The sequence below is a fragment of the Poecile atricapillus genome, chromosome 5, assembly GCF_030490865.1.
Source record: "Poecile atricapillus isolate bPoeAtr1 chromosome 5, bPoeAtr1.hap1, whole genome shotgun sequence".
NCBI classification, from domain to species: Eukaryota; Metazoa; Chordata; class Aves; order Passeriformes; family Paridae; genus Poecile; species Poecile atricapillus.
This window is the reverse complement of record NC_081253.1, coordinates 35,706,934-35,733,498: the sequence shown is the minus strand read 5'-3', so window position 1 is coordinate 35,733,498 and position 26,565 is coordinate 35,706,934. Positions and strand designations below refer to the sequence as shown.

At 47.1% G+C, this 26,565-nt stretch overlaps 3 protein-coding genes across 10 annotated transcripts in view; all 3 read right to left on the bottom strand.

The window, feature by feature from the left end:
* The window catches only part of UBE2F (ubiquitin conjugating enzyme E2 F (putative)), a 53,320-nt gene extending 42,143 nt beyond the window's left edge, over nucleotides 1-11,177 (bottom strand). The window contains exons 1-4 of one of the 2 annotated variants that reach the window (XM_058839883.1): nucleotides 11,055-11,177; nucleotides 9,112-9,245; nucleotides 1,059-1,088; nucleotides 57-122 (exon numbers count right to left, since the gene is read on the bottom strand). In XM_058839883.1, the coding sequence (XP_058695866.1) occupies nucleotides 57-122; nucleotides 1,059-1,088; nucleotides 9,112-9,229 (214 nt within the window). In that variant the 5' untranslated portion in view covers nucleotides 9,230-9,245; nucleotides 11,055-11,177. Of the gene's footprint in view, nucleotides 1-56; nucleotides 123-1,058; nucleotides 1,089-9,111; nucleotides 9,246-10,682; nucleotides 10,777-11,054 lie in introns of those variants that run through there. The other variant, XM_058839882.1, reaches the window with a different exon arrangement.
* A 3,663-nt stretch (nucleotides 11,178-14,840) lies between these two features.
* LOC131579938 (interferon lambda-3-like) lies at nucleotides 14,841-16,447 on the bottom strand. Its single transcript, XM_058840526.1, has 5 exons — nucleotides 15,796-16,447; nucleotides 15,475-15,537; nucleotides 15,175-15,324; nucleotides 15,033-15,095; nucleotides 14,841-14,942 (listed from the first exon to the last, which is right to left on the bottom strand). Exons 1-5 carry the CDS (start codon nucleotides 15,961-15,963, stop codon nucleotides 14,841-14,843), a joined length of 546 nt encoding a protein of 181 aa, XP_058696509.1. The 5' UTR covers nucleotides 15,964-16,447.
* A 5,167-nt stretch (nucleotides 16,448-21,614) lies between these two features.
* Nucleotides 21,615-25,968, bottom strand: LOC131579633 (putative methyltransferase DDB_G0268948). 7 transcript variants are annotated; one of them, XM_058839880.1, is made up of 8 exons: nucleotides 24,735-25,059; nucleotides 24,335-24,463; nucleotides 23,900-24,060; nucleotides 23,424-23,637; nucleotides 22,749-22,849; nucleotides 22,488-22,625; nucleotides 21,905-22,041; nucleotides 21,615-21,804 (listed from the first exon to the last, which is right to left on the bottom strand). In XM_058839880.1, the coding sequence occupies exons 2-7, from the start codon at nucleotides 24,443-24,445 to the stop codon at nucleotides 21,951-21,953; spliced, it is 816 nt and encodes a 271-aa protein (XP_058695863.1). In that variant the 5' UTR covers nucleotides 24,446-24,463; nucleotides 24,735-25,059; the 3' UTR covers nucleotides 21,615-21,804; nucleotides 21,905-21,950. The 7 variants fall into 7 exon arrangements, with proteins under 7 accessions (XP_058695863.1, XP_058695862.1, XP_058695860.1 ...); XM_058839879.1 differs by having other exon boundaries at nucleotides 21,615-21,783; nucleotides 24,735-25,058; XM_058839877.1 differs by lacking the exon at nucleotides 24,735-25,059 and adding an exon at nucleotides 25,769-25,968 and having other exon boundaries at nucleotides 21,615-22,041.
* Between the last annotated feature and the right edge of the window lie 597 nt (nucleotides 25,969-26,565).

The following is a 26,565-nucleotide window of genomic DNA, read 5'->3' as shown; positions in this document are numbered from 1 at the left end:
TTTCCTAAACACCAACACACACAGAGAAACAAAAGTAACATAATGAAAAAAATTACCTGGGGTTACAGTTAGTTGAAAGTAATGGAGCTTGTTTGGGTCAGGAAAATTCACTTTACATGTACCTGTGAAGCAAAAGAATAATTTACATCAGAAATGAGCTCTCCACTGTCGGCTGGCATGAGGAAGCAAGCCTGTCATGGATATTTTATCACTCATATTACGCAGTCTTTAGCTTCTTAGCCCATCAAGCCCTCTGTTCCTCTTCTGTAGCCAAGGAGCTAAATAGTATCATAGTTAGAAATCCTATTTGCCTGAAAAAAACTACCTAGAACTGTGCACAAACCCTTGCAATGAAACCACACATTCTTCAGGTATTTGTTACCCTATAACAGAACCTACACTGAAAAAAGTTTACATAAAATTATTCTGTGTAAATTCTCAGTAACTGTCCTTAAGGAAGGCTTATATCTCAAGTAAGATTCCAGGTCTAAAACCATATAATCTTGCCTTGTTTTTTTTTTTTTTTTGTGTTTTTTGTTTGTTTGGCTTTTTTTAAGGAACATGGATCACTCTTAAAAAATTTGTTTTCTTGAGTATTTTCACTATTAACAAAGACATCAGGTTATATCCTGAAGTGAAAAAACTGCAGATTGACTTCATATTCCCTAAGAGCTAAGCTATTTCCTCTGCCCCCTAAATCAGAATCTCCCGTTTCAAAAATGAGGGAATAAAGAAAAAAACAGGAGTGAGGCACTGGTAGCACCCTTGAGCCCCAGGAACCTTTTGGGCTCTTTGTGAAAGCTTTGCTGCCACTCCCCAGCAATCAAAAACTAGAAGCAAATTATCAATACTCCTTCCAAAGGACAGTAATGAGGGTCCAGTTCTCCACAGCCCCTTAATGGGAAGCAACAGAGAAAATCTGCTCAAGCCAGAGTGGTGGAGCTTTGCACAGCTTTCCCTGAGTTAACAAATACCATTAGCATTCATACTTTAATCAAAATGTTCACTTCAAAGGTCCTTTCCCCCTTAAAATGCATACTGTTAAATGTTATACTCACAAGGTAAATTAGCTTCAAGGTCTGCAACCTCTGTTGAAAGAAAAAAAACAAAACAAAAGCATTATTTATATAAGGTTAAAGCCTTTCTTCAAGTCCAAACTGGCAGATCTAATTTAAACCACCCAATAAATCTAATTTTACTTAAAAATATAATTAGGCTGCAGTGGAAGTTTACCTTGAAATTTCTCTTTTAAGCCACTCAATTCATTACTAAAAATGCTCATCTGCCCTACAGACATGGCAAATGGATCTTCCTTTGATGGGGAGTTCAGCTCTGCTGAGACTGAAGCACAGGAGCTGCTACCACACAGAGCAGTGGCATTTCCAAAACAGTTTTTGTTACTGATACACACACCTATTCAATTAAATTTTCCTTTTATTTACTTCCTGAGTTAAAATTCATAAAAGAAAGGAAGTATCTTGATTCTATTCCACAGGCCCTAGGAAATGAAGTGTATTCCTAAGCCTATAAGTCACCTTCCCTGGAAGAATCCCTGTTTTTGTGTATTTTATTGAAGTCTTACTTTCAATTACATATGAACGAGATGCATCAAGGTATCTCCCCCCTTTTACTTCTCAAGTCCTAGGAAATCAAATTGAGTATATTTTTGGTTTTTCCTGTGGTCTTATTTTCCACTTTAACTGTTTTCAGGGTTCCACAGACAGCTCATTTATTTGGGCTGGCAATGCACAAGAGATTTCAGTACCAACTCTCAAAAACACACATCTGAAGAAACCTGTCATTCAGAATTCTTGGTACTGAACCCAAACCGAACTCATCACAACTCTCCAGAACTTCTCCTGCCATCCATGCTTATCAAACCTGGCATTTCTCTGCAGTGGGAATGATGCTGATTTGACTCCCTCCTCCCTTGTGCTTGGCACACCATGCATGTGCAGCCTACTACACCAAGAGAAAAAAACATCAGCAGAAGCATTGTGCTTCACACTTATTGAAAAATTCACTACTTCACTCTTAAAATCCCACACTTGCAGCCAGAGCTGATTTAACCAAAGCCATGCACTAAAAGACAACAGTGGAGCCATACTTTTGCTAAAGTATTGTCTTTATAAAACACACAAACACAAAAATGTAATTTCAGCTGTAATCAAGGACTTTATTTCAATTTTCCCTTCCTGGTTGATAAAACAAGATGTGAAACCAACTACTGAAGGCTGCAGCTATGAAAACTTTTTGTAAGATTACTCCCTCACTCCTTTCTTTGAATTCACCAGCCTTTCATAGTGGGAGGCACACCAATCTTCACTACAGTGCAAAGTTCAGGACATGGTTCAATAATTTTAAGGTGTTGACTGCTTTCCTTTATTGCTTTCTGTGCTTGTGTGATGTGCAGTTTAATGAATCCTGCCTGCCCTTTCCCTGATCCCAAAAATGGGAGGCATGTTCAGTCCCAGAGCAGTTCTGCTGAGCCAGGGCTTCACTTCTGCCTCCTGCAAGGCTCAGGAGGGAGTTTACAATCACCAGAGTCCTTCTAAGTATGAAAATTCCCTGTAATGTGTTCACACTTCTGGGTCTCTCTCTGTCTTAGCATAAGAATGAGCATTTTTTTCTTGTTAAAACATGAAAACAAAATGCTCACACCCTGGAGAAGGGAGCACTGTGCTCTTTCTCTGAAGGTGTGCAAACAGGTGGGAATGCTGTGCTAATAAATCCACACAAAAGTTTTGGAAACAAAATGACCCAAAATTGAGGTTCCTAATGAACTCTGCAATAAACCACTGAAACTAAGAATGAAACAACTTCATGAAGACAAAGCAGATAAAGATCTGCTGTCAATAATCTAAATGTTTAAAGCACTATCAAGTAAGTCAACAGATGTTACTATTAATTGTGCAATATGAACAAACACTGCTGATTCACCAATTACAAAGCATATTTAACAGGCCAAAGCTCAGTGTTTGAGAGTCTTCCAAATTCTGTGTCTCTTTGGTAGTGACAACATTGACATTAGAACCATTTTTGTATGCTGCTGCTCAGAAAGCAAACATTCTGACCAGAGTATTCAAGCTCCATTCAGATGTTTTAACTTACACATTTTCTGCATAAAGCAATACCTCAGTGTGAATATTCTCTGTAAGGAAACGCCCCTTGTGCAGGCTGCCAACTTATTTAACAGACATTTGTAAACAAGCAAAGCATAGAAGTGACAGAGCTCCAATGCACTCAACTTCCAAGAGCTCCAAAATTAAAGAACTCAATAAATTAAAGAACTTTGTTTTTATGAGCTCCTCTTTTAAGAAATGACTGCCACTACAGCTGAAGAGTGAAGAAAATTCAGTTTGACTACTTTTCATGGTCATTGTGTGGAGAATCTGCATCTGTGTCTCAATTCACACCATTAAGATGATGAGACAAGCAGAAAATCCAAGTGTCAGAAAACCCCAAACAGTCCATCTGGTGTTCCCAAAACCTTGTGTGACCTGGTGCAGGAGCAGCCCAGGTGGAGGTGCACTTGCAGAATCCTGCTCTTGACCCGGTACACACTTGCTTGAACAGTTCCAAATGCTATTTTAAACCATAAAAATGTGAGGCTTAAACTTAAACCCAACATAAATACTGGAAGAGTCGAATGCAAATGGCTTATGTCTCAACTTTCCTCTCTTCTATATAGTTCCTGAGCTGCTTCTAAGCCTAACACAAGCAGCCAGAGTTATTTATTCCACAAAAGATTTCACAAACAATAACTCTCCCTACCCATGACAGTTCTCCGGACAGAAATAGGAACACTCCTGCTGTGTGTACAAGGTCTATGAATGTTCTGTGCACACACCACAACCCCACTGCTCTGCTCCCTCATCTCCCCAAATCAGAATTTATCAGTGCTTTGTTTACTAAGTCTTCCACAAAAATCAGGCTCCATGCTTCCTGCTGGAGTTTGGTTTTAAGTACACACACAAAAAAAAAAAAGCATTATTTCCTCAAGTGAATATTCTTATCCATAGCAGTCATTACTTCACTCTGGTTTTGTTCAAAAAGCCTCCCTCTCCTGTTTAGGTCCCTCTTTAATTAACTTCTTTAAGACTTCTAGATAAGAAGGTTAAATACCTTGACACTAATAAAAATCCCATTTTCTATGTACTAATTCTAATATTCTGTTAATTCTGGAAATGCTGTTTGCCTCCTAATTCTTATCCATCTATCTTTATAGCACTCCCTACTTAGTTGCACAGACCAGTGCAAGAAAAAAAAAAGTATTTTCTCTCCCTCAACTTTCCTTCCCTGTTTTTGTGAGGAAGGATATTACTATTTTTGAAGGCTAGAAGAAAGCAAATAAATGGCTTCCCTCCTTTTTAGTTACAATGGATATTCACCTCACTTTCATCACCTGTTTCCCACTTCCATTCTCTCAGACTTATACAGAAGCACACAAAATATTTTCTGGTTCAACATGAATACAGTTGTAAAAGCCACAGATATTGAAAACAACCCAGGAATAAACCTTGTTAACTCATTTTCATATACACTGTTATTCCAAGTTGCCACAATCAAACCAAGCAGTAGTAGTAATTTAAAGCTGAATGATGAAGTTTCTGTGCACTACCAAAAATGCAGTGTAAGGGACAGCCTTTGTGATTCATGAGCTGCTACTGCCACCCTGGCATGCTTTCTATCTTCAATTCAATTTAGCAGTCACCTTCATTATACAATATTAATCTCAAACACCACTTTGGTTTGTCCTCAGCCCTTTTCAAATTTCAGAAAGGATCTGCCTTTCAAGTTCAGCACTGCATGCTTGCCATCCTGGAGGAACAGTCATGCTGCCCCTGCTCCCAGCTTAATGAAGTTCCCCTTAGAGATGAACAGAATATTAAAAATTGCCTCTGCAGCACGGAACAAAATGAAAGCTGCTGAAGCAATTGTACTGCTTGCTCTATTTTAATTTGGGTACTAGGCCTACAGGATTAGGGCCTTACTCTCCAACTGAGCCTAGGGAGAAATGCAGTGAAAACAGATGTACAGATGAGTCACACACCATTTTGAACAAAGCTGTGCTTCACTAGACCCTCTCAACAGCTGGAAGAGAAAGATCCAAGTGACTCAGAACTACTTCCCTACATATGAAACTTTAGGGATAGAAAGATTTCCATTCATAACACATCCACAGAATAACCCAAGTGTCCTGAGACGTGACTGATACCTGAATTCATCTGTAACAATGCTGGATATAAGCAGTCGAAGGAACAACTTAAGGAAAAACTAACAAAGGGCACCAGTATTTTAAGAGCAGCTTTTCCCCAAAAGTAGAACAAAGCCTGTTTAAAGTGCATCCATCAATAAAGTCAAGGTCAGTGCCTGACACCACTACTTCAAACACCAACTGAGATGTTTCTTCACACCCATAGAGCAAATAGCTACCGTACCTAAATTAGCACTTATTTTTCCTACTTTCAGGCAGCACGCAGTTGGTTGGTCTACACCAAGTCTTTAAAAGTTTGTAAGCATCACCTACACTTGTCAGTGGCTGGGGTGGTGGTCATTACTTCAATGAAAACAGCATTCATCTACCGACCAGGCAGAGGACACAACACAACTGAGGGCTGCAGGGGTACCAGTGTGACAACACATCCTTCAGAGATCCTCTACTGCCTTCCTGGACTGGACTCTCTATCTAGAGAAGATATCTCTATCTATCTTGTGTTTGTAACACAAACAAGGCAGTCTGCAATTTACCTCCAGAAAGAAAACAGACACTCTCTGTGTCTGGACAATACCCTTAGCAAAGCTGGCAGACATCCGTCTGCAGGATTTATTAGACTATCCCCAATCTACTGTGGAACAGGACAGTGGTGCTTCACCACTGGCAGAACACTCTGAGCCTTTTCTCATCTCCTCTTCCTCCCTTGCTGATGGCCAGGATTTCTCTTTTTTTATGCAAGAGAGATTGTTCTCTAATTTGTTGCCAGGACACTGAACTGATGGAGCCTTTCCCCAGGTCTGCCACTGTCATCTGTTTGTAACTCCAGCCAAAACACACACCAGTAACAACTTCTACTTAAAACTGTTCTTCCAGGCTCCCTTTGGATCCAGTACAACAGCCCAAGTTCAGCTATTACAGTTCCATACAAACAAGCAGTAAAAGCTCTAGTGCTGGTCCAGCTGCAGCAGCATCACTGCTGTGTGCACACCTTTACCAGGCAGGTTTGCACACCCGTTCAAACTCATTCCTGCAGTCTTTACGTGACCTAGAGACACCATAAACATCACAAGTTCACCTCCACTCAGTCTTACAACATCACAGATGCTGCTGCAGCTGATCTATCTTAAAGTGTTGAAGCAAATTCTAGAAACTTTTGTAAACAAATGGTCTACATGAGCAGCTTAAAACAGAATATCCCCAACAATACAGTCTTTCCCACTATATTTCCCTCTTCCCTCTCACTTTCAGCAGTGGCACTGGAATGATCTGCTTCTCCTGTCAGTTCCCACTGCACCCAGAAACCATCCTCAGCACACCGACAGCTGCTCCTGCAGCTCTTTTGGGAGAGCATCGTGATTGTGATGGTGAATCCTCTCTCCCAAACTCTGGCCTGCTCTGCAATTTCAGCAATTCCTATCAGGCCCTGACCTCTGCACAAGAGCTCGGTGGTGAAACATTCCTGAACTGTACCAGGAACTCCTGCTGCCTGGACAAGGTGGGAGATTGGAGCAGGAATCATCAGTCATTCCCTGATGGCTTTGAAACATTCCTTAGCTGAATTATATCCTGAGTGAAATGGTACCATTCTCACTTGAATTTGAGAAAACTCCAGTAATCCCCAAAAAGGGATTAACAGGACTATTTCATGAATGCTGAGGGGGAATTTTTTAATATGTATTTCCATGTATACATACATATCCATACATGTGCTACCTTTGCACATTTGTGTGTGTATCTATATATCTATATGCATCTTTGAGTATGTGTGTGCATTGACTTGAACACACTGTAAATCACTACTATCTTGAATCTATATTATGCTTATAGCTGGTTAATAATTAATGTAATATTTAAATGCTTTTATCATTAAGTTCTGCTAAATCTTTTAGACATAACTGTTGAGTCCAAGCCTGAAACTGGGTCCAGCTGCACTGGGACTCCTCCCTAAGGAGTTTAGAAAGGATTTCACTCTGAACCTCCTGACTCAACCAAGTTTCCTTTGCCTTTTCCCCTTTTTTCATCACAGCCTCTGTATATATCACTCTAAATTGATTCTAATTTGATTTTCCTTTACATGTATTAACCATGCAGTAAGTAGTGTAAACCCTGCCAACAACCTTTGTTGTGCTTTTGCAAATTTATATTAAGGCACATTTTCACCAAAGCCTCTGATGGTGACTCTTTAAGTGACCTACACCACTCATTTCACAGCAGGGATGCAACTTCCATGCACAATCAGATCAGGATCCAGCACTCAATGCTTGTCAGAGCCATGTGATCACTGACCTGCTTTTAACTAGTTCAGTCTGGGACTTGTTCAATACTTGGTTTGAACTCAGTTTAAATACTCAGTTTTACTTAGTTTTTTTAAAATACTTAGTTTTACTTAGAGAGCTGTTCTGCTATCACAGCCACAGCAATTACAATTACAATATTAATTTTCTATAAATTACACTCTCTTCCTCCCCTGCAGACTTAGGTATGGTTTTGAAAAACATGACTGCTCTAAGGGTAGAGTAAAATTTCTTTGGCACCTCACATGAAGGGTATTTATTTCACACTGCTGTCTTCCCCTCAAGTCTATACCTGTAGGTTAGGGAAAATCTCAGATTATATATATTTAGTAATTTGGCTTTGTAGCTTAGCCTAGTTAAAGAGCTTATTTCTCCTGCCTGAATCTTTCCCCCTCAGAACCAAAGTTAAATGAGGATTTCCAAACTTTAAGTGTAAGAGGGATCACAATCATGATTTAAAGCATATAAAAATTCCCTGTCCTTCAAACAATACAGAGGAAAAAAATGTGGATATAACATTCCTACAGTCTTGCTGAGGCACTTCCCCATGCACTGAGGTAGCAGAGTTTGCAGTGACACCTTGCTCCTGATATCTGACAGAATTACAAATTTCCTAATTTGGAAAAAAACTCACACGCACTGCTAGTTAGGTGATATCAGTCAGGCAATTACAGCCATGTCTGCCTCGAATCATTCTGAAACAAGAGCAGGAAATGTGGATTTCCTCTGACTGGCACAAATCCCAACAGTGGCTGTTTACACACCAACAGCAGTGTATTTGCTACTGATCATTTTCAGCAGAAACATCAACCTAAACAACACATTCCTCTGCCACTAACACTCAACTATTACCAGAGGGAGTAAACCCAAGTTTAAATCCATAGTAACTGCAAGCTGCCAGCATCCATGGATTTTTAAATATAGTATTATCTATGCTACAAATAAAAAAATTAAAAGTTGAAGTGCAGGAGAGTGCTGTCCCTGATTTAACTATAAAATAGTTTAATTATTGTCTCACTAACTACTGCATTTACCCACAACTGCCAAGCACTAGGTTTGGGGCTTTTTTTTCCACCAGCTGATAAAAACCTACAGCTGCCTTCCTAAAACATACCACACCGTCATACAATCACTGGTTTATCATTCACAACTTCACACTCAACTTAATGATTCCAGGCCTACAAAAATCTCTCTCTGCATTGCTTTTCAAATCTTTCTGAAGTGTGCTGCCTCTGACCTGTGTCATTAAAACCACCAAAACACTGTTGTTACTTTCAGGATGTTCCTTCCTGTGACAGACAGTTATGGTTTTGCTCAAAAAACACCTTCCTACCAAGGCAAATATACTTCTGTTCACATTCTCCTCCTATACATTCAGTGACACTTACGTGGCAATTTTTTATCATGGTTTAATTGATGATGGATTAATTTTCTACAAAGTAAGGAGGACACTTGTTTTTATATTCGTTATCCAATAAAATAAACATCCCATAGGACGTTTGAAAAATACCTGTGGGAATTTATATCCAATTTAGTGCTGTTTACTGGCAACACACCTGAAAACAGTAAATCCCAACATATTTCAATATATTCTTTCACCTTTAACGAGTAGCTTGTCCCGGACAGACACCCTGCGAGTGGAGTCAGACGCTGGGTTGGACGCACGGGGGCCTCTGACACCATCATCCCGCTTCAGCTTGCTTGCCAGCGTTAGCATTACTGCTGCTTCCCACCTGGAACACAACGGGAGGGCAGGGACAGTCACCAAAAACCAGGCCGAGGAGGAAAACAAGTCAAGGTTGTTGAAAGAGGAGTGAACGACCGCCATCCACACAGAGCTGCTGCACACAGGTAACAGCGCGGCGATTAAAGGCGGGGATGGCACCTGAGGAACGAGCTTGTTTGGGCTGTGAATACTGAGGGAGATGCAGTGCACCAGGCCAAGAGGAAATTCAGTTTTCTGGAGGGGGGGTCAGGCTTACATCAGTGTTTACAACCCGATTTCACTGCCTGACACTGCTCCTTCAAAAGGCCGGCTGTGAAAATGCCCCTGGCAGCCCCCTACTCTCCTCCACACCTCACAGGACAACATTCACAGCTGCCTCTTGGCCGGCCAAAAGGGGAAAAAAATAAAAAGGAGAAAGGGGAGGCATTCCTGGAACAACTCTAACTAGGAAGTGAGGTTTGAGACAGCTCCCAGGGCACAGGAAAGGGACTGAGGCTGCAAACAGCGCAATTATCTACACAGCTGCACAACACCAACTCCTCACAGGGCAAAAACCTGACACACAGAGACCAAATAACTGAAATGAAGAGATACTTTCGCTGTGCCAGCCTTCCACTCCAGAAAATAACTGCACCCATAAATTAATTAAAGTAAAAGGTGGTCAGAATGCCAAAGTCATGAAGCCAAAATATCCAATCTGTCATGGCTTAATATGTTTTGAGCCTACTCCCAGTTGAAGGCAACTCCTCCTTCTTTAACATTTTGGCTAAAACCAACATTTGGGGCTGACAAAACCCAAACCCTTCAGGCCCCCCAACAGCTAAAATTTTAGGAGAACTGCTTATTCTTGAAGTCATATGAATTAATTAAAAAACGCAAAAAGCCAGGGGGTCTTGACTTGGAGGATGAGAAGAGCTTAACAGAAAAACGAGCAAGAAAGCTCAGAAAAAGGAAATAATGCATTTCACAAGTCCCTAGCAGTAGCAAACTCTGGTGAGATCTACACGAAGGTCAAGCTCCCTGACGCTGACAAGTAACGTGTGTGTCAGCTTCAAAATGTATGTTTAAAAACAAAACTACAGTTCAGGGTAAACGTAAAACCCAGCTGGTTCAACTGAAACAACTGTAGTTTTTACCCCGGAGAAAGAAAGGATAAGCAGAACAAACCAGTCCATTTTTCCCTGGAGAAGGAAAAAACAACAGCTGCTGTGAAAAAAAAAGGAAAAAAAAAAAAAAACCCAAAAGAAAAAAAAAGGTTGGGGGGGGGGGATAGGGGGGGTCTGAAAAGTAATGAACGCGGCCATAAATTAAAACAAAAGAGAAAAAAATCCCCAAACCTGTCAACTGCAGACCAGACCAGCTCTCTCCCCTCAAAAATACCCCCTTCTTTTAGGCGCTGATTCCAAATAAATTCAACTTCGATGGGCATTAAATGCCTAAATACCTTTACAACTTGTCCTAGGCAACCCAAGAGGAGCGTGACCAGTCTGGAAAAGAAATTATTCGCTTCGTCTGTATCCTAAATTCTAATGAAACACAGCAAGAAAGCACTCACAAACCGCAGGTAAAGCTTTACCGAGGAGACAGAGGAGGAAGGGAGAGGTGCTGTGCTTATTTCTAAGGAAGGGAGCAAGAGTCGGGGTATTCTCCGGCTCGCCCGTAGTGAGGAAAGCCCTCTGCAAGGCGCGGGGATCGCGGGGGAGCGGGGCCGGGGGGCCCCGCTGCGAGCCGAGGCCTGGCGGGCCGGGATGTGGGGACAGCGGGAGCGGCCAGGCCCGAGCCGGCGGCTGAGGGAAGGGGGACAGCCCTCACGTACCTGAGCGCGGCGTCAGGGCCCGGCTGCCGCGGCCAACACCATCCCCGGCGCCGGCCCGGGGGGAGCGGCGGTGGCGGCTCCTCCTTCCTCCTCTTCCTCCTCCTCCCTCAGCGGAGATCTCGCGAGAGCCCAGGTGGGACCGGGACGTGACCCGCCGAGATCTCGCGAGATTTTAGCTGGGGCGGCGGGGAGGCTGTTTGCCGCCGGGAGGGCGGCGCCATGTTGGGGCTGCCTCTGAGGGGCCCCCTCAGGCAGCGCCGCCATATTGGGGCGCTCCCTCAGCGCCAGCGGGGTGCCTCAGGGGAATTGATGTTGTTAAAGTTATCTGTCCCCAGGCCGAATTTTCTCGCCTTTTATGAACGGAATCACAGAATCATTAAGGTTAGGAAAGACCTCTGTTATAAATGAAGTTGAAATTTAGACAGATAGGTCTATTAATAGGAATTTAATAACAAGGAAAAAAATGATACAGTTTAGTGAATTGAATACGAGAATACAATTTAGTAAAAGAATGCAATTTAGGGAATTGGTATAAAAGGAATACAGTTTTAATAAAAAAGTACAATTTAGTGAATATATTCATATACATATATGAATATAGCTTGCCAGTAATTAAGTATGATTAAAGCATAAGCAAAACCGACTAGGGTACAGGGAGGGCTTCTCACCCCACCTCATGTACCAAACCAACCAGGGTACAGGATGGGTTTCTCACCCTACCTCACATACAAAACAAAGCAATTGAAACTAAACTTACATAGTGTATGCTTATACATATTCATTAATGTTTCCTCTAAGTCTCCTCCTATTTCCAGTTTTTTAATTTTACGTCGCTCTTCCTCACGGTGCATGCCTCATTTGTTGTTAGGGAGTCTTCAGTCTTCTTTTGGTGGTCTTTGGACGAAGGCTTACACTCATCCTCATTGTTTTCTGGATAACTTCACAGGTTGTGTGTGCATACTAAGTATTGTGTTATGTAAGTAAGCATTATGTTCCACTAATTAGTCTTACATTTTATTATTTTCAGGCCCTATGCCTAAAGTCGTTACAACTTTATCCATCTCAAGGTCGATTTTGTCTTAGGACATTACCTATCTCAAAACTACATCCTGTACCTTAATTTTAACATCTGTAAAGGGGTACATCTGCCTTGTAACACTAATTCCCTTGGTTGTTTCTAATAATAACTTTCCAAATAATTACAATTTAGTTAGCACAAATAATTTCCATTTATTACACCTCTGAGATCACCAGGTCCAACCTTTGATCGTCACCATGTCACCCAGACTGTGGCTCCCAGTGCTGCATCCACTCATTCCTTAAACACTTCCAGGGATGGCAAGCTCACCACATTTTTGGCGAGGCATTTCCAATAAATTCCCTTCTTTTAATGTCTCCTCACACTGCCCTGGAAAGGGGGGAGGTGATTTAGACACAATATAAATTATGCTGAGACTATGCCAAATAGCAACACACCAAGAGGGAGGAAAACGAGCAATTGTCGGGGGCATTTCAGGAGCAGAGCTTAACCAGGCTGCAGCATTTGCCTTGGTGCCTGCTTAAATTAATCAACTGTTTGTATATTTCAGCAGCAGATGAGTGGAAGACTAGTGAATTAGATGGAGTAATCAATCAAAATGCCAATAACATCAATACACAATAGTCAATCAAATGAAATATCAATCAGATCGTAAAAAATGGAGTAATGCTTCAGAATTTTTTTAAAAGTTTAATAGGGGATAAAATAAGAGACAAAAGTCCAGCACTGGGGTGCTCCTTGCAAACAGCCAAAGAACACATGGGGGTGTAGTCCCCATAGTGTTACCTTTATACTGTTACAATACTGAGGTACATGCATTTCATAGAGTTCATACATTATTCAAACATTCTTGTGAACTTTTTGATGTTATGGGAATTATTCTGTTTGGCTTCTTCACACTCTGGCTTATCTGCATGACATCCTGTGTGTCAAGTTAATATATTTTATCCCTCCTTGTGTCGCCATCCTGTTGTTTTCACATCCTCTGATAAGGAATTTGTAGGTCCCCTTTAAATTTAACATGGTATTTTCTAATTGTCCTCCGGTGCTCTGGTTTGTGTCACAGTTATCACTTGGAGAATTCAGTCAGCAGAAAAGGGAGGGTAACATGATTGTTTTACACCATTTGTTTGGTTACATAGAGGTATTTTAACACCCAGGATTTAGCTAAGGCCTATAATACTGTATATTCACCACACTGCTATTTCTAAACTGGTACATTATACTAAAAAACAGCTAAATAAAGGTATATGTGATACTAAATTCTTAATGATCAATTCAAAAACTGATATATAAATGTGAAAGCCAACATCATATTGTAGTCCTTTTTTAGTATGGAAGCACAACTCCATCTGATGGAATCTGTAAAAATGGTAAGAGTGCATTTAGGAATGGAGAGTGAATACTTGGGTATCGTAACTAGACTGCCCAAAAACTTCAGACATTTTCACAGTTCTGTTCAATCAGCCCTCCCAACTGTAAAATAGATGCATAAACTTAAGTTCTTCCATTTGGTAGTTTCCACTAAATAAGGGAGCCAGGATTTAGCCATTGAAGCAGTGTCCGGGTCAGGTGTGGTAAGGCCAAGCTGGAGACCTGACACAAGGGAAGTTTGGCAGACAGCTACTGAAATACTCACTGCATCCTAAACATTCACTGCAATGATACCACTACCCCTTCCCCAAAAAATACCTGGATCTGAGCTTACTGAAATCTAGTTAAACCAGCACAAAACTGCTGCTTAGAGCCCTTCCCTCCTTAGGCTTTTCTTTCCAGATACAGGTATAGTTTGGATAACACGGCACGGCAGCTTTGGACAGAAATGTCCTGAAAATACCCTCCTCCTCCCACAGGTGTTGGCTGTTTGTAGGTCCCAGAGAGGGATTTCTTGCAAGCCTTCAAAAGCGAGGGGTGAAATCAGGAGCAGGACCAGGAGGTGGGTCCCAAAGCAGGTACCGATGGCATCTGCCTGATGGGAGATCCCAGGTCACAGAGCAAAGCATTCCCGCAGCCTGGCTCTTTCGGAGAATGAGCCGTGCCTCGCTGGAGACAAACCCCGGATTCCACGGGGAATTCCGGACACGCCTTCGGGGCTTTCCCCGTCCTTGGGAGGTGTTTGCCCCAGGGCATTTCCCTCTGGATGGGTTTTCATTGCCTCGGGTGCCGCTCCTGACATTAGATGGCAGCACCTGGGTACCACCTGGGGCACGGCCAAGTGACGGAATCTATTAAAGCTCTCCAAAAAAACCCAACATCCCGGCTTTTCTCCTCTCCCCGTCCCCAGATTAAACGCAACGAGGTTCCTCTTGGGCAATATCCTTGCAAGGATGTGCAGGCTGTGGTATTGCAGAAAAGCATACTGAAAACACGCGATGGCAGCTTATCTAAGTAGTTTCCTACTTTAGTTTTCATATGAAATAGCACTTAAGAAAATAATTTACACAGGCAAGTATGCAGAATATACTCTTTAATAAATAGCAGGTAAAAAAATAGATTTTCTAAAAAACGTTTTGAGAACCAGAAAAACAAAGGTACCGTATAAATAAGCATTTTCACATTATTTCAGGAAGGGCATTATCCCGAGCCAATAATTTAAAGGTGGGGGGGGGGGGCGGGGAATAAAAAAAAAAATGTTTCCTGAGCTGGCATAAGTGAGAAAAAGGGTTAAATAGGTTAAATAGGAAGTAACAGCGCGGAGCAGTCGCTTTTCCCCGGTTCTCGGGGCGTCCCTCGGGGGCGGTGCCGCTTCAGCACTTGTCCTGGAGGGCAGCGCAGCGCAGGTCGGCCAGCACTTGCAGGACGTGCAGGATGGTGGTGGCCCTCAGGCACGCCGTGCTCTCGGGGGTCTCCTGCGGGGGGAGATGGAGCGAATCAGCCCTGAAGTGGGGGCGCTGACAGCCCGAAAGCGTCACCCCGCTGGTCTGACTTACTGTGTGCACGGCCGCCTGCAGCTTGTGCAGCCAGTGCCTCAGCCTGCCCGAGGGCTGCTGCGAAGGATCCACCTGCGGGGAGAGGCTGGGTAAGGAGCGGCCCCGCGGCGCGGCCGCTGAGCCGGCCCGGGGCAGGGCTCTGGGGGAAGGCACTCACACAGCCCCGCACATCCTCCTGGGCCTGCCTGAAGAACTGCAGGGGCCGCCGGCGCACTTGGGCAAAGCTGGGGACAGCGGGCAGCTCCAGCATGGCAGTGGTGAGGTTCAGCTCGGCCGCCACCAGCAGCACTCGGTCGGACATCTGTGGGTGTGAGTTGGCCTGGTTAGTGACCCGAAGCGCCAGCGCTGGAGGATGGGGGGGTCCCGGAGACCTGCCCGGGGGTGCGGGTGGAGGTGGAACCGGCTGACAGGAGAGGTGTGCCCCCCTTTTACAGCATCAGCTCGCTCTTACCGGCAGGTCTACTGCATTCCATTTGCGGTGGAAGAGCCTGGTGTTGCATTTGTGGCTGCTCACCTGCAGGCATAAACCAAGAGAGAGGCTGAAAAACTCTCATTGTGACTTTCTGGCAATGCTGTACAACCCCAGCCGGCCTAGAGGGGTCTGAAACCAGGATAAAATTTGACCCAGCATCCTTCATGTCTCTAAACACCCTTGGAAAATATCCTCCTCATCCCCAAACTGCTGCAGAAAACATGCACCTTGTCACTCAGGTCTTGAATTCAGCATCCCCTCTGCCTTGTCCCTGCCAGCCCACAGCCCCCTGTCGCCAGCAATACTCACAAACTCTTGTCTCATCTTGTCCGCAGCCTTCTGCTCCTCGGGTGCGATGTTCTGGTACTTGGACAGCCTGCAGCCGTTCCTCAGCGTGTCATGGGGAAAGGAAGCCCCCAGGCTGACCCCCAGCACCAGCACGAGCAGTGAGCTGAGACTGAGGCACATTTTGGCAACGAAAGCTTGACAGTCAGCGATGGATTGCGATGGGGTGAGGAGGCTGCGGTGCAAGATGCCAGAGAGGATGAACTGGAGGATTCCAGGCAGGATTCACTAAATTTCAGATGCAGAGGTGCCTGACGGGTGCCACAGGTATCCTGTTCAGACGTGGAGCTTCTGAGCTGGTGGCCGTCACAGGGAGCTGCTGTGCTTTGCTGCTCCATCTCCAGCTTTTTATTCCTGCGTGGCATTTTCATATTCGTAGGAAAATCCAGAGGTGGTAGAGCTAGAAACAAAAATGAAAGTGGTGCAGGGAATCTCCCCTCCGTTACCTGCCCTGCTGCGCCTCAGCGCGGGATGGCGGGGCGTGCTGGGGCTGAGGGGGCACGCTGCTGCCAGCCTGTGGCCAGCATGACCCAGCCCCACCCTGAAAGCTGCAGGAGACACCTGGGGACAACAGGAGGGTTTTGGTGCCTCCTGAGTGGCAGCAGGAGTTCAGGCCTCAGTTTCCCCATGGGAAAGGCCATGGCAAGGAGGGGGCATAACCAGCACTGAACAGTCAAGGCTACAGGCATGAGCTTTTGTGTTCTCCCGAGGGACCAGGCTCACCACCAAAGCAGGGAAAAAGGTGAAAGCAGAAGCTTTTCCACCTGAAGTCCCATGTGGGACACAGAGTTGTGGAGGGAGATGAAGATGAGCAGGGCTGCCACCCTACAAGGCACTGGAGCTGGCTGGGGTTTCCTCCCTGTTCAGCCTGGAGACGCAAGTAGGGTGTATTGACATCCCTCTGCTGACAGCTGGAATGGCTCCTCTCAGCAAACTGTCCCTCCCTCAAGAGAACCTCTTGTGGTCACTGCTGTGCTTTTAGGGTTCTTCAAGCATTAAATATAAAAAAATTAAAAATATAATCAATATAATATATATAAAATATATAAAAATAAAATAATTATATATTAATATATATATAAATATAAATATTAAATTAAATATTAAAAAATAGGGCTATACCTGGATGTAGGAAGCAAAGACAGTAAGAAAGCAAAAGGCATAAATGGACTTCACAGGGCCTTGCAGAGTGGCCACAGAACACTCCAGGAGGACCCAATTTTTAACGTTCATATTTGAAAGTGTTGTATTTGAAAGTGCTGATTTCAAAGATGCCAAGAAAAGGAGGAAAGTTCTTGTGGAAGCATGTGTAAAGGCACACCTGTGGGTGAGCAGAGTGGCATGGATGTGATCGTGGAGGTGGGCTGGGACCTCTCTACATCATCCAATCCAAGCCCTGCTCTGGCAGGATCAGCTGGCATGGGCTGCCCAGGACAGTGACCAGTTTTGAAAATCTCCAGGGATGGAGTGGACACTTCACAGCCTCTCTGTTTTTCTTGTGCTCAGATGGACTTTCCCTTGTTCAGCTTGTGCTGTGCTGTCACACCACCATGAGCCCCTGAGCCTCCTCTCTCAGCCTTTCCTCATAGGAGACTTGTTCCTGTCCATCATCTTCATGACCTTGGTTGGACTCCTCCAGTCCCTGCCATGTCTGTCTCCCACTGAGGAGCCCAAAATGGACCTAGCACTTCAGGTGGGCTGAGGAAAGAGGAGGAACCGTCTTCCTTGGCCTTTTGGAAACATTCCTCCCAGTACAGTCCTGGATACCATCCACTTTCTTTCCCACCAGGACACTTTCCTGGCTCATGTTCATGTTCAACCACCCAGAACATGATTTCTGGTACCCACCAGAACCCCCAGGCCCTTTTGTGCCCTGCTTTTCTCCAGGGCAGCCCCAACATGTCCTGGTGCATGGGGCTGTTCCTCCTCCAGTGGAGGACTTTGCCCTTCCCCTTGCTGAACATCAGAGGTTGTCATCAACCCATTTCTCCAGCTTGTTGAGGTCCCTGTGGACAGCAGCACAATCCCCTGCTGCGTCATCCACTTCTCCCAGTTTGGTGTCACCACTGAACTTGGTACAGCAAGGGTACCCTGGGCCTCATCATCCAGATCATTAATGAAGAGGTCAAGCAGAAACAGCTTCACAGGGTCCCTCCAGCCCTTATTGAGCCCTTCCCCTGCTCCAGCAGCATCCCAGAGGTCTCAGATCTTTCCTGGAAAACCACGGTAGAGATAGAGAATGGGAAGGGGCAGCATGGATTGGACAGTGGTTCCACTTTGTCCAAACTGGATGCAGAGACAGCTTGGAGAAGAGCCAGGACAGCAAAAGGTGGTGCTAAAGCCCCAGAGCGTGGTGGGCACAGGTTTTCCAGTCATGGATGTGACCACTGGCCCAGGCTGCCACCCAGGCTCCCTCACAGCAGCAGATTAAGAGGAGGTCAGTAATTAAAAGCCTGAGCCCTGGTGTCGGCTGGGGTCCCTTGTCTTCCCTTTTGGTGAACAGGACAACGGCTCTGTCTTTCTCTCCCATTAACAAAACCCACAGGAGATTAATTTTTATTCAACACAACGAAGTTCATGATCAGTATAGCTGTGAAATACAAGTCCAAAGCAGCATAAACAAGTCCAGTTTTGTCATTCAAACAGGCACAGCTCAGCTGGAATAGAAGGCACCTTAGCAGAAAATCCCAACAGATGTAAAATAAACGTGGCCCCCAGTGAGAGAGGGGTGATCCACCACCAAGCACGGTCCCACACCACCAATCCCTGCCGAGACGCTTTCGGGTCACCCATCAGGTCACAGAGTAGCATCACATCCTCGTGGGACAGCTTTGACTCCTGTTTCCCATCGCTGTGGCTTTTCTCTCCCAGATGTCATTTCTGTTTGGAGAAGTAAAGTGAAACCTCATCTCTTCACAAATGCAAAAGGAAATTCAGAGGTTCCAAAGAAAAGCTAAAGCTGTGGGGCGAAGCTGCGTCACAAGCACTGTGAGGTGCCCCCCACCCAAGGAGGCAAAGATTTCGTTTCAGATGTGCATTGTTAAAGTGAGAAGCGTGGCTTTACAGCCCAGGAAGAATGGATTCCATCCTCTGCCTTGGGAGATGGGCCTGTGACCCCAGGAAGAATTGCCTCACCCCAGACCCCTCGTGGGGTGGCAGCCCAGGGAGTTCTGACTGGGTTTGAGCCCCTGGGGTTTCTCCCTTGCTGTGTTCCTATTAGACCCAGACCTTAAACTCCACCCTGGTTCTGTCCCACAAAACCCATCACCCTGTCTCTGTTTGGGGCTCTCTGTCTCTGGATCTGAGTTTGTTCCATAAATGGTTTCCTGAGCAGAGCCCATCTCCTTGAGTCCCATGTTGGTCCACTGCCTCCCTGGACATGATCCTGCAGGCCTGGAACACAACAGCGCAGCCCCCAGCACTCACGATGGCTGGGATGGAGGGGTAAGGATCTCTCCTGGGCACCTTGCTCAGATATTTGTGCCACCCCCAGCCACAGCTGAGCCCTCAGGGGCTTGGCTGAGCAGCAGCAAGGGCTTTTTCTTAATGGGATGGGATGTTGCCATTCTGGGCTTTGGTCCATGTCTTAGTTCCCCCATAGCCCAGCCAGCAAAGCACAGCTACATTCACCACAGCTCCTGCAAACCATGCCAGTGCCAGCTCCTGCCCTGGCAGTGGAGAGTTCCCCAAAGCCAGCACGGGCTGAGGACATGACACTGTGCCCAACAGCGTCCATATGGCACTGGGGACACACCACAATCATCATTCCAGTGCCAGCTGCCAGTGGTGCTGTGCCAGGAGAGCAGCACAGATGATGATGTTGGAGTCCCTTGGGTTCACCCAGCCTGGAGGCTGGAGCCACTCCAGCTTGCTCAGAGCAAGAAATCCCAGGTGTGGAATTTCCAGGTGCGAGAACAAAAGTGAAACCTGACTGTGGACAGGGCTGGTGTCAGCACTGGGTGAGGCAATCTCTCCATGGTGACTCATGGGTTCCTGCGTGGCACGAGCGTGGGAAAGCTGTTTGCCACAAACCGTGGCATTAGAGTGGGTATGATGAGCCCAGGTGGCTCCTGACCCCAGCGGGCCCCTGACTCCCAGTCTGGGAGGAAGTGAGTCCTGTTAAACCGACTAGTCTGGGTAAAGAAGGTACAAAGAACAGAAAGCGTGCCCCAGAAAAACCCAGGGTTAAAGTTTATTTAAAAATAAACCCCTGGGTGAGATGTGGGAGCCCAATGGTGCCAGGACAGGGGGCATCAGGCGGGCTCTGCTCATCAGCCATGACTGGACTGATCCCTGCCAGCTCAGGGTGTCAGTGCCACCAAAGTGGCCCCAGCCCCCTCCATCCCCCAGAACCCTTCCCCTCTCACCATGAGTGAGCTGCAGCAGCCACTGCAGTGACTGGTGCTGCTCTGCTGCACTGCCATGCACAGCGGTGATGCAATCCCTGCTGTCGTGGCCAGGCACCCACTGCACGATGCCAGTGCAGGGAGGGAAAGGCTTTTTAAATCAAATTACAGACGTAATTAGCCACCAGACTTAAACTTGTTTTAAATTTAAAGTGAAGAAAAAACCCCAAACACTTTTTCTCCAGAGCCTTTTTCCCACCACTGCAGGGACAGGTAGGGATGTCCCATCTCCTGGGGGACCCCTCCCTGCCCTGGAATGTCTCCCAGGGACAAGCCCTGCCAGCAGATCTGGGGCTTCCCCGGCCCAGGCAGCCAGACAGGCCATCAGCATCACAGCAGTGGTGCCACCCAGTGCCATCCCAGGCAGGAGAGACACCTTTATGCTCACCCAGCAAGGGAGGCCTGAGAGCTGCTGCTGGCCCAAACCCAACCTGCACCTGGAGCAGCCCCTCAGGCAGTGAGAGCAGGGCCTGATCCAGTATTGCTGCTCCAGCACCTGGCCATGGACACAGAGACCATCCATGGCTGTTCTCTCGAGACCCCATTACCCTCCTGAGGGACCAAGTAGAGGCAAAGCCTTTGTTCCCCACCCTGGGCAAGCTGAGGGGAGCTCACTGGGGAGCTCACTCAGGACCCTGAGAGCCCAGGACCTCAGCAGAAGTACCTCCAGCCCCTCACAGCCCCCTGCAGGTGCATTCTCTGGGGACAGGAGCAGAGGTGGCACTTCACCCTTCTTAATAATGCACTGATGTAGAACAGAGTGAGGGCACAGCTTTTCCCATGGTGCCAGGGAAGCTTTCTTGCCAAGGACAGGAATTACAGGAAAGGGAAAGATTCCTGCAGAGGGTGGATCTGGACTTTGAAATATCCAGAAGGCAAACAGGATGTGACCTGTACCAGGGTATGCCCAGATTTGAGCCCTCATGTCTCCCCTTGCTCCTCCCAAAAAATGCAGCCTCTAATCTTCCCTTTGTAGCGTGGGTGGGTGATAGGGGCACAAACCTGCTCTCTCCTTCAGCAGTGATCCCATAAAGGCTCCTGAGCTGTTCTGAGGGGCCTCACTAGGGCCAAGGCACTCCTGGGGCAGGGAAGGGGTTGATACCTGCATGAGCCAGCAAGGCACCAGGGATGGGGGCACATTGTGGGTGAGAACAGCCCCTTTCCAGGGCAGCCTTCAAAGACAGTGCACAGCTCCTCACTTAGGCAGGGCAGAGAAACAGGTCAATGGCCCCTCCTGCCCAAAAGCCACCTTCCCCACGGAGCAGAGGGGCACTGAGGGCATCGGGACACTCAATGTCAGCGTAGCAGTTATTCCCATGCCAGTGGGTGCTCCACAGCCTCTTTGAAAAACAGGAGTCACAGGAAGCATTTTCTCAGCTTGATTTTTAATTATTATTTATTGTGCAAGAAAGGCAGTGAGTTTCTCAGCTGTTCCTGTGTTTCTCTTCCCCACATTAAACCAGCAGTCCACAATGGAACACTTCCAGTGCCGAGTGAGCAGCACTGGGCAGACTTCAGGACCAAGGTGGAGAGGAACCTGAAGGGCATAAAACCCCATCTGCTTTCCATAGGAGACCAAAATTTCAATCAGCAAAATCAGCACCAGTATTCCCAAGGAGCAAGAGCGGTTACAAGCAGGGTTTTAGGAGACAACCCACCTTCTCCATCCACTGTAAAACCAGATCAGGAGAAGGGTTTGCTCTCTCAGCGTCCCTTGCACCCCAGCACACAGACGTGCCTCACCCAGAACTCCACCGGGGTCTCACGAGAGGAAACTCCCATTGTCTCCAGCATCCTGGAAGGACAAGCAGAGGAAGGCTCTCACCTTAGACAGATCTCTTCCACCCACAGCACAGGGATGGCAAATGCTTCCAGCTGCTGCACAAGGGTCACTCTGGTCAGGGAGTAAACAAGCAGGCACCCCTTCCCAGCAGGCCCTTGTTGGGGCTGAAAGTTCACCTTGTTGGGTGAAGATGCAACCACCAATATTTTTCATGCCTTTTGCCAATTAAAAACAAGGTAAAGAAACTCAGGATAGTCTCATGTCAGAGGTTTCATGGATACATGAGTGCAAGCACATCCTACTGCTACATAGGCTTAAAATTTAAGGATCTGCTGTTTAACCCCTGACAAATATCCACCCCTGAACACTCACTTGCAGCTTTGAAGGGGTCTGCACAACCTCCCCCCTCTGCATGCACTGCATAGGACAGGTCCTCCACATGCTGCTTGTTTTCTCACCTCTTTTCAGTCTCTTGGAGGAGGGATACTGCACCTTTGGGGTCATCCTTCTTGAAGGTTTGATATGGAGAGGCAGACTCCATGTAACCAACCACACCTTCAACAGTCATGGGAATTAGGTCATAGATATCAGTGACCCTACAAGAGACACGGGCAAGAAAGGAGCATTGGCAAGTTAAATCTCAGAGGCAGGGGAGCACAGACAACAGGTTGACCCTGGTGGATAAAATATCTGACACCATCAAAGGTGGTTCTGCTCACCTCTTCTTGTCTGGGAATGGCAAGGCCTCAAAGATCGTTTTGTAGTCCTCCAAGACATACTTTATTCTATTATGTGAGTATTTTAATATCTTGTCCCAGCACTGTAAAGACAGTGTATTAAACACAAAACCTTGAAGTTCTCAGATGCCACTTAACTCAGGTTTGGGCCTGCATCTGATACATTCATATATGTCCTTTTTTTTTAAAAGACTTGTTGTACACCAAAATCTTGCTTAATGACAAGAATTCAAGGATCCTATTATAGAAATAAGGCTCCTGTCCTCCCTACACAGCTCTTACTCATAGTGGAGAGTCTTCTTTTATCCAATTAGTCCAGAAAGAGTCCTAAAAAGAGAACTTCTTCCCAACAGTTTATACTTCCCCTTCTTTTCACTGTGATCAGGGCAAGAGGAAAAATCTCCTGGACAATACCAACTCCCAGATCTGCCCTGGCACCCTTCTCACCCCCACCAGAGCCTGTCCTATCAGTCCTCATGTCTCCTCATGATCCAGCCAGCCTTGAGTGGAAGTCTCTAAATCCTGCCTCAGCCTGTAGCCCTACATTTACCCATCCCTTTGCCCCATTCTGTATTAGGATTCCTCAATCCCATTCCTTCCTCTCTGAATCCAAGTGCCACACATTTCCCACCCCACCCTGAGGTTTTACCAGCTCACCTCCCTGAAGAGTGTGGTGAGTTTTTCGGAGCAGTCTCCGTAGCGCAGGCTCATGTCTGCAGAGTAGGTGCTGATGGCCACGCAGCCGCCCGGCTTCAGCACCCGCTCAGCCTCCCTCACAAACCTCTCGATGTCAAACCAGTGCGCGGCCGTGAACGACGTCAGGACGTCCACGGAGGCGTCCTGGAACGGCAGCTCCTCTGCAGGGCACACCCTGCAAGTGGAAAGGGAAAAAGCCATGTGTGATGTGGGAATTACAGAGCAGGACACTAAGTCAGCGGGTATTTTTTGATGGTTTGGGATGCAAGACCAGACAGCTTCTGGAAGTCTAGGACAATGCTTGTTCACACCAGGAATTCCATCAAATGGAATCTTTGGTGCCAGCTGGCTCTTCAAAGAGTCATACTCACAAACCACCACCTCCACGTGAGGACCTGAATTCTGCCTCTGGCTGGGCGTGCTGTCCTGACACTCACAGGTAGGAGATGTTGGGCATGCAGGGGGTGTCCTTGGCCTCCTGGATCTGCGCTTCGCTTATGTCCGTCCCCACCACCTTCTTGAAGTGCTCCCCAAGGAAATGGGTGCCTTGGCCAGACCCACAGCCAACATCCACCGCCAGCTCCGCAGGGATTGCCTTCTGCAGGGAGGAGTGGATATTGTCTCAGTGGGAAGCCACCCAATTCCTGTGCTTTTACCCCATTCCTCCCCCCAGCACCCACTCAGGAACAACCTTGGCATGGCAGAACCTGTAGAAAGTCTCTTCTGTGCCCCCATGTGGCCTTGAGCCCAGCTGCTTTATCTTTCCCCGAGGCACCGAGCAAGGTGACACTCCCAGCAAGGTAAACACTGCCACCCACGATTAAATAAATACTCCTTGGATTTTTCTTCCAGCCTGGCCGTACCCCGCTCACCTTTTCCTGCAGGTAGGAGAGGATGGTCTGCTGCAGCTCTTTGCCAGGTGCAAACCTGTATTTCTGGTAGACGGCCGCATGCCCTTTGCCCTCGAACATTTGGGTGGCCATGCCTGGCTGATCTGGCACCTGAGAGGAGACAGCAAGCCGGGGATGTCACACGGGACCAAAGTCCTGCCGCCTCCTTAGCCCGGGACCGCAGGCACTGAAGCCTCCAGCTCCCAGCGGGACCAAGGGGAGGACTTTGCCCCTGAGGCTCCAACAAGGGAGCGTGGACCTGCTCTCCAGGAATCCCTCCCACAGCCCTGAGCTAATCACAGGAGCAAACCAACAGGAAAAGCTTTCCAGGTTTTTACACAGCCCATAAAGAGTGTTTAACTCCTTTGCTTCCCCCACTCACCCGACTGTTTCCTCAAATAATTCACTGAGCAGTGAAGCAGGAAAAACTACCAGTAAATCACGAGTGTTTTGTTAGTTGGAATTTTTTTTGCCTTTTTTTAAAAAAGGTAATCCATTTTCTAGTATTGGCAACACAGTCACAACTCCACCTTGCGCTTTCCGAACCATCTGCTATTTCTGGCCCTTCCCGGCCAGGAGCCACTCAAAGTTTCTCATCCCACTGAACGTGGAGGGGAGCGGGGTCCATGGGCAGCTCAGCCTGAGAGCCAGGGAAGCTCCCCGGGCACGGAGCTCCGCACTCCGCCCCCGTCCCGCCCCGGAAGGCTCCCGGCCGTATCCTGTTTGTGCTGCCCGGGGCTCGGTACCGACCCCAGGCACTGCTAGGAGGGTTCCGTGCCCCCTTTCCCGGGGAAGGACTGCTCGTGTGCCCGCAGCGAGTTTATCGAGCGATACACAAACACACCGGGAGATCGAGGGTTACTCTGCCTTCACGCAGGAAGAGATGCTCAACCAGCTCAGGGCTGGAGCTCGCAGCATGGAGCAGCGGCGCTTCCTAAAGAGATCATCCCGCTGCTTTCCATGCGCTCAGAGGAGCCTTCTCCCCGCAGCCCTCCCGCTCCTTACCGCCAGCAGCCCCCGCACCAGCAGCTCCCAGCACCTCCCAGTCCGGAGCTGCGGGATTGGGAGGAAGGGAAAGGCGGGGGAAGGCGAGGGATGGCCGGCACCGCCCCCGGTACCGCCCGCCCGCCCCGGCAGCGCAGCCCGGCTTGCTCCCCCTGCCAGCCGGGGCGGTATCGGGAGGTGAAATCCGGGAAGCAGCTTCTGGATGCTCAATCCCACCGAGATTCCGGAGCCGCAGAGCCGAGCTCTGGCCTTTACACAGCTCTGTATTTACATAGTTAGAGCTTTCGAAATGACCGCAGATCCTGGGGATGCTCAAGCAGCCTCCACATCTCTGGAAGCAGATGCAGAGCCCAGAGGATGCTGCAAGGTAGCAGAACAGGATTCAAATGCTGCAGGCAGCCAAAGCCATACCTACAGAGCTCTGTGTGCGCTGAAGTCCCCTCCAGGTGTCCAGCAGAAAGAGAAAATGCAGCAAGAGCCCTCAACACCAGCACTTTAAGAGCTTAGAATGTTGGTATTTCAGAATTAGTCTGCCCTGATTTGGGGCAGGATTTTACGCCTTCCTCAGAGAGTAATGTTAATTCCGTGCAGCTGAGGCCAACGGAGCTGTAGTTTGCTGGAAGCACGGTCCCTTCGGTTTGTACTTTGCACAGCAGTCATGGGTCCATGCTAATTAGCAGAACCTTTAAGCCGCTCCTAATTTTTAGAGAAATCAGTGAACTTACTCAAGGAGTGAAGACGGAGGCTGGATTGAAGCAGTTTTCTAAATCAAAGCACGGGCTGGAGCTCCTGGGCTTGTGTCACAAATATTTTATTTGGGCCACCGGCTATTTAATCGTGCAGGGGTGGTACCTGCATCAAGAGAAAACACCACACAATCGCCAAAGGCCCCTGTGTTTTCACAACCTGGCTCCTGGGTGTTTGGACACGCCCATTTTGCCTGGATTTTGCTGAGAGCACCACTGCACACAGGAAGGGGTGATGTCCCAGCTCTGAGTGACCTGCTCTGTTCTGAACTCTGCAGTGTCTGTGCTGCTCTCGTGAGCGATGTGCAGGTGATGTTTAACTACAGCTGACACCAAACACCTGCAGGGAAACAAAACTCCAGCCAGGCATAGGCTGCAAACAGCACCAGGCCTTTCCTAAGCTCTCCCAACCTTTGGCACACTGGATTCTGCTGCCTTTGACTCCCTCCTCCACATCCACTG